The sequence below is a fragment of the Meleagris gallopavo genome, chromosome 1 (genome assembly GCF_905368555.1).
Source record: "Meleagris gallopavo chromosome 1, MGAL_WU_HG_1.1, whole genome shotgun sequence".
Taxonomy (NCBI): Eukaryota; Metazoa; Chordata; class Aves; order Galliformes; family Phasianidae; genus Meleagris; species Meleagris gallopavo.
In genome coordinates, this window is record NC_139404.1 from 180,205,051 (window position 1) to 180,212,556 (window position 7,506).

The 7,506-nt window shown below is 33.7% G+C and overlaps 1 protein-coding gene across 1 annotated transcript; it reads left to right on the forward strand.

Moving 5' to 3' along the window:
* The first annotated feature begins 739 nt into the window (after positions 1-739).
* Positions 740-7,210, forward strand: LOC100543241 (interstitial collagenase-like). The gene is made up of 10 exons (XM_003203481.5): positions 740-908; positions 1,894-2,138; positions 2,455-2,603; positions 2,693-2,818; positions 3,403-3,564; positions 3,929-4,046; positions 4,692-4,825; positions 5,448-5,607; positions 6,534-6,634; positions 6,856-7,210. The coding sequence occupies exons 1-10, from the start codon at positions 804-806 to the stop codon at positions 6,954-6,956; spliced, it is 1,401 nt and encodes a 466-aa protein (XP_003203529.1). The 5' UTR covers positions 740-803; the 3' UTR covers positions 6,957-7,210.
* The last annotated feature ends 296 nt before the right edge of the window (positions 7,211-7,506 follow it).

Consider the following 7,506-nt stretch of genomic DNA (forward strand, 5'->3'; position numbering starts at 1 on the left):
AATGTACCCATTGAGCTCCATGTAGTCTTCCCAATCAAAGAACATCTCTCTGCATGAATCCAAACACCCCATTGCATTTTTTTTCCAAGAGTATAACCATTATTCTGTTTATCATATATATGGATACATAGCTTATGTGTTCCAGTAACCTGATTGTTTGTTTAACATCAGTCAAAAACTGTTGAACCATTTTAGCTCTCAGTTTTGAGAACAGCGCAAGATTGTTTCAGACAGAACTGCTAATTATCTCATGGCAACTCACCTGGATTTATGATACTAATTATTCCCAGATCAGTTATTTACATTTTCTTTTATATGTTATTGATACTTACTTTGACTAAATGTATGTTATTATTCATTGTAAGAGAATATGTTTTTACTGATTATAGTACAATGCAATAGTATATTATTGCTATATCTTATTTCATATTGTAGATCCAGTATATCAAGAACTTGCCCCACAAATATATATATTTCATATATATTGTGTATATAGGAAATGTAATTCCACCTTTTATCTCTGACGAGTATTTCCTTATTTATTAAAAACACAGTATGAAACTGCCCAAAACAGAAGGCTCAGGGAAGAAAAAAAAAAAAGAGAATGGTAACATTAGTTAAACTCATTTCATCACTCCTTAATGATGAAACAGTTATGCATCATTTTTACTAATCAGAGGATATTATGCAGCATGAGTCAGACTGTCACTGATTTACAATTTAGCTATATAAACAGAGCTGAGGAACACGTTCAATAGGTCAAGACTTCACAGTGTAGCTGAAGCAGAGAACCTTTGACAAGAATGAAGGCCCTTTCTCTTCTCCTCTTGCTGTATGTGGCAGTCTGCTCTGCTTTCCCTGTGGCTCCTGAAGAAGAAGATGAAGTAAAAAACATAAATCTCGTGGAGGTAAATATTTTCTACTGCATTTCTAAATGAAACAGAAAGTAGTCTGAGAGATGACCAGAATTATTTTCAAAGAATGTGACTTGAAAATAAAGGTGTTTCATTTTGCAAAGGCTTCAAGAGAAAGCTTTTCCTATTAACCTGAAATTTTTGTGAGAATTTTCTAGAAATTATTTACCTATATGTTATCTAAAATTGCACAACTTCACTTTGATGTTGTCAGTAAGATGTTAAAAATAATACAGAAGCATAATTTCTGTCTCAAGGCTGCATGGCTGTGCAGAATTAGTCAAAATCAGTAACAGGTTATATTTCAGAATGTGCTTTGAAAACTGTGACATAATCAGTCTCGGTAACACAGGGAAAGAAACTAATTTAATTATGTATGTATTTCAATATTTGTTTGAATTGATCTTTTACCGAATATTTTTTTAGACATCTTCAAGAAATGCAACAATTATATAGATATATCACTAACTATTGGAGAAAAAGTTGTTGAAATTTAATCAGAATATCTGGTTTTCTCAAATCATATTTCATAGCTAAAAATGAATGACATGATTTGCCAAGTGCTGACTCTCTTGCTCTGTTCACTGACTTTGTCAGGAGTCCTGTGTCTGGAGCTTCACTGCTAATTTATATTTCCTTGAGTGAGATATGTGAAGTTATAAGCTTCCTTAAACGCTCTGCTACTAAAATAACAGGTTATAATAAATAAATGTGGAATTAATTATTAATAGCAAATATTATATTTAAATACAAGTTCTCCATATAGTCAATCAGTGAAAAAAGTAATTCAGGTTACTGTGAAAGCTGTAAATCATATCTACCTTTTCACACTGATTCTTGGAAAAAATAGGCAGCTTTAGCCCTTGGTAGACACAAGGCTTCATGATAGAATAGTTCAAGATAATTTAGGAAATGTAAATGTGACTGAAGACAATACTGATACATTGTAATACTCTTCTTTTTAAAAATTCTGGTTCAGACTTACCTACAGAATTTCTACAATCTTCAAAAAGATCATCGACCTCATCTAAGGCAGGGGGGTAAAAATCATCTTGCTGAAAAGCTCAAGGAAATGCAGGAGTTCTTTGGGCTACAAGTGACTGGGAAGCCTGATCGTGACACTTTGGAGATGATGAATAAACCCAGGTGTGGTGTTCCTGATGTAGAGCAATATGTCTTCACAACAGGGAATCCAAAATGGAAGAAAACTAATCTGACATACAGGTAACATTTCCTAATCTGCTTCAAATAGATGTAAATCTAGCATTTCAGTTTTGGGGGCCTGAAATAAAGTACATTATGACCTATCCAAAATTACATCTAGAATGATTAACCAATTTCTAGAAAGAAACAGGCACTCTAGAAGGCATTGTCTAAAGTTAAGTCATTATTGATTTGTACTTATGAAAGATATACTTAATATATATTACTTTTGTAATATATTTCAATTTATATTATATTACATATAATATAAATGAATATTTTTCAATTGAAACTCTGTATTTTTAGCATTATGTAATGCTTTCATTTTCCTTTGAAGGATTGTGAATTACACCAGAAAGATGAGACAAACTGATGTAGATGAAGCAATCCAAAAAGCTCTGAATGTCTGGAGTAGTGTGACACCATTGACATTTCAAAGGATTGAGGACAAAATTGCAGATATAATGATCTCATTTGCTTATAGAGGTAAAATTGATATCTTTACATATTGAATAGACATCTGAAATCATAGAAATAACTTGGGAGTCTAAATGATTTTTTACTCTTCATTTTAGATCACAATGACAACTCTCCTTTTGATGGCCCTGGTGGGCTGCTGGCTCATGCTTTTCAACCAGGAGAAGGTCTTGGTGGAGATGTGCATATGGATGAGGAGGAAACCTGGACAAAAGATGGAAGAGGTAAAGGCTGAGACCAAATCCATTTACACAGTTTTACCTTCTACAATTTTTCTCATGTGGTAGTTAGCTCATAAGACTAATTGCAGATAAAGAGTGAATAAGAGTGGCAGAGCTTGTCCTTTTAATTTATTTTTTATTTTTGCCAGTGATTCATTGGTAGGAATCCTTCTTACCTAGCACTTCAGTGTTCCAAACTAGTGAACTCAAATGTCATCAAAACTCCTGTTGTGAAATATTGTTCTCTTGAATCACTGAACTTTCAACATCATTGGAATGATTTTTGATTCTTAGCAGTTTATGCAATATCAGGAGAAATAGGGATTGTGTTTAAGGTACAAGGATACTGGAGAAAGGATAAAGAGATCATAATTAGAACGTCCAACATTCTTCGTACACTCATATGGATCTTCAGCTACAAGATTTTTTGAGTTATAATGTGGATAGAATTACTTATAGGCTGTCTTGTAGCTCTAGCACATTTTGGTAAGTTGCATAAAACTCTTTTATGTTATAAATACTGTGGTAAATACTGTGGTAAATACCAAAACAGATTTTATCTGCTTCCTATGATTTTTATCTCACAGGCTACAACCTGTTCATTGTTGTTGCCCATGAGCTTGGCCATTCACTGGGTCTGTCCCATTCAAATGATCCTGGAGCACTGATGTATCCAAATTATGCCTACACAGACCCCAAAGAATTCCTTCTTCCTCAGGATGACATTGATGGCATTCAAGCCATATATGGTAAGAAATATTTTTTGTTTAATATTTCTACTTGGAGGCTGGCTAATAATGATAAGAATATATTTTTAAAACGTTAATTTCACCTACATGAAAAGTCTAAGTGTTCTAAACAATGGATAACAAAATAAGGAAAAACCAGGAGGCTTCAGCTGAAGAGCTTCTCTGGAAAAAAATCTTGGAAAACATGAACACAACTGCTTTAACAATGTTAAAAGTTTGGCTTTTATGACAGACATTCAGTATACAATGATATGTCCTTTCATTTTCTTTAAAGAAGATCCTTGACAACCATGGACACCTTCTGAACACTATATTTATTCTATATTTCCCTAAATACAAACTGAAAGATTTTTATTTTCTTTAGGACCATCTAGTGATGCTGTGCAGCCTACAGGGCCCACAACTCCACAAGTTTGTGACCCTAATTTGACATTTGATGCCATTACCACTTTGCGTGGAGAAATGATGTTCTTTAAGGGCAGGTAATACCAATAAGCACACATATCATCTCTTAAATGTATCCAGTAGCTTTAAAAAAAAAAAAAAAATCAGTAATCTATGAGGGAAAACTGTCATTTTGAAATGTAGTACAAAGAGAAAGAGTATAAAACCATTATGTACCTATTTACCCAAGAGAGAGTTCTTAACTCATTAATATCAAGAGTCATAATTGACAAGAGCAGTGAAGGAGATCAAGGCTGGTAGTCTTTTTTTCTAAATATTATGCCATTGTGGCCATTGCTGTGCTAGATTTGGCTCTGAACTAGATTCAACTAATAGCAAGCAACAGTATTCGTATATTCCTTGACGATGTGCTCATGTGTCCCACAGTGTAAGCCTTCTGCTGCACACCCATACAAGAGCAAAGCCACGACTGAAAGTACAAGTATGTAGAAAGACATACTAGGAGTTCACTGACACCAGTGGTTCAGGTTGCAGCCACTCTAGACTTCCTTTACATTTATTGGAGAGGGATACGTACCCAGAAGGTCATTTTGACATTAGACAGAATATATTACTAAATGGAGGTACTTGTCTCTCTCCTGTTATACTCCAGGAGCTATAATCATTGTCTGACATCTGTGAAGAGTGGAACTATTTTAATCTATAAATTTTGTTCAAACCAGATACATGCTGCGTAAACATCCTGAGAGGTCAGAGACAGAGCTCAATTTTATCTCACTGTTCTGGCCAAATTTGCCATCAGGAATTCAAGCTGCTTATGAGAACATTGAAAGGGATGAAGTTTTACTCTTTAAAGGTAATGGCATCTGAAATTCTTTGCTTTTTCTCACCAGTTCTTTCCATAACCTTTGCAAATTATCCAATTTCAGAGGCTAAAGTGGTTCTTTAGCAGAGGTCAGTGAAACAAGGTCTCTTACAAAGTTGCAAATTACTGAACCTGTGCCTGATAGAGCTATAATTCTGGAAGAGATCTCCAGAGGTCATAATCCTAAAAAAAAACCTCTTCGCTCTGTTTTATTCAGTGCTCTGAAAAAGAAGACATAAAAATAGCTTCCTTTCTTCAGATCTAGTTCTCTTCAGATAACAACATTTCACATGATTTTTGCTAAGTTCTAACAAGTAATTCAACTAGTAAATAGAGGAATTTGCACATCACCACTATTCTTCTCGCTATTACCTTGGAATATATTGTTACAAGATGGTCTAATAGGACTCTTACCAAAGAAGTCTGAAGCCTAGTTTAAGACAGAACAAGATAATTGTTTCTTAGACTAGTGAAGGAAAAATTCTGGAAAGATATTTCAAAATGTATTTTTTAGAGATTATATCACAAAAGCAAATTTATGTTCTTCCCATCTAAAATACAATTAAATGTTTATTAATAACAAAGCCAAATGAAATACGCTTATATTTTTCAGAGGATAAGTACTGGGTTATCAGAGGATATGACATTGCATATGGCTATCCCAAACCAATCTATCGTTTGGGATTCCCAAAGACTGTTAAAAGAGTTAATGCAGCTTACAACGATGAGACCACAGGAAAAACGTATTTCTTTGTAGCTGACAGATACTGGAGGTGAGATTTAATATTTATCTACCAGAAATAATATTTTTACTTGTAACTGAAAATTGATATAATTAGTATAAATTAAGCTATGACATTTCAAGTATACTCTGGAAATTCAAACAGGTTTGTCTGAAAGTTTAAAGAATGCTACGTTTGCTACGTTGAAAGCATTTGCTAAGAAATGTCAATATCTCTAAAGCTTTGTTTGCCATTCATTACATTCCTATCGTGGCAACGTAATTACTTGCTACCAGATGAAATATCTGTCTATTGAAAAAGCTATTTTATAGCAAACTTATTCACTTTTTATTCACAATAGTGTTGCTTTTCTGTGTAATGTTATGATAGTGTACACTTTTCAGTCACATTTCAAGCAAAATGAATTATTAATTAAAAATGTTGTAACTGAATTTTCCTTTGAATAATCAAGCTGTGGATCATCAACAGTTGTATAGTTAGTATTATTTGTAACTTAAGTGCAGCTTGTGATAAATTTCAGAGAGTAGTTTTGTTTAAGAAGTATGTGATTGACAGTAATACAAATATGTTTCAGGTCTGTGCTTCAGTTTTTCTATTCCTCTCCTTTATATGCTACGATTTTAGAATAAACTGGATATCCAACAGCTAGATATAGAAACACATTTTAGATGCAGTGATGGCCAAGGTATTAGCTTAGCCTGAAAATCATTAGTATGTTCATGGGCTTCATTCCCAGGATCCTTGAGAGCTTTGTTACAAACATCTCTGATGGAAGGGTTTTCAGACACTCATCAGAACCTTACTACATAACAAGAAAAAATCAAAATCTACTTTAGTTTATCCTTATGAGACTTCACTCTAAGAGCAGAGTAGCATACATGTATGAACTGCTTTGAAGTTTTAAAATGTTATCTGCTTCACTAGAAGTGGTAATTATGGCTTTTTTGTGTGCTCAGATATGATGAAAACAAAAAATCCATGGATCATGGTTATCCCAGGAAAATAATCTCTGACTTTGGAAAAATTGGCAGAGTTGATGCTGCTTTCCAGAAAGATGGTAAGTAAAAAAATGTCTTTAAACTGAATTTATTTGAATATCTATCGTTCTGTAGACAGAATCATTTATTTTCAAAAACCTGTTATTAGCCCTTAAACATAGCAGCTAAAATGGAAATGAAAAATAGCAAGTATGCATGGAGTGTTTTTGCTGATTTTTTCCCCCAGAATACTAAAAAGAAGTCATATATGAAATATAATTGGATTTAATTTTGTTTCCAGGCTATGTCTACTTCTTCCACAGAACAACTCAATTCCAGTTTGATCCTCGTGCCAAACGGATTGTCAATCAAATGAAGAGCATTAGCTGGTTTAATTGTTAATTTCAATGATTGTGTTTCTTCTTCACATGCACACTGCATATTTTTAAGAGTATGTTTTATATGTATATTTTTTACTATTTTTATATTTTATTATTTTTCAGCATTTCATGACTAACAGGTCAGAATGGATTTCTGCCTGGATTCCATAGAAATATGGTTTTAATAATTATTAACTGTAATACAAATGTGTTTATATAAGTTATTACACTTTTACCTGCTGCATTAAATACTCCTAATAAATTGTGTTTGTCATATCTTCTTGTCCTTGCTTCCTTATTTGCACTAATATTCAAGAGCAAACTCTAGTTTCAACACTAAAAAATGTACTCTGGCATGAAAAGGCAAATATTTTTTCCATGCCAGGCAGAGGAACAACTAGCAGGCTCTGAGCTCCATTGCCCCACACAAGCTCTGGTGAAAATATTATGGGTACTTAGGACAGCTGGGACTCATGAACGTCAGTCCATACATCCCACTTCCACTTTTTGCTCTCTCTTTTCTTCCTCACTTTCCAATCTGAGCCTTTCCTCCAGAGCACAGCTCTTTGCAA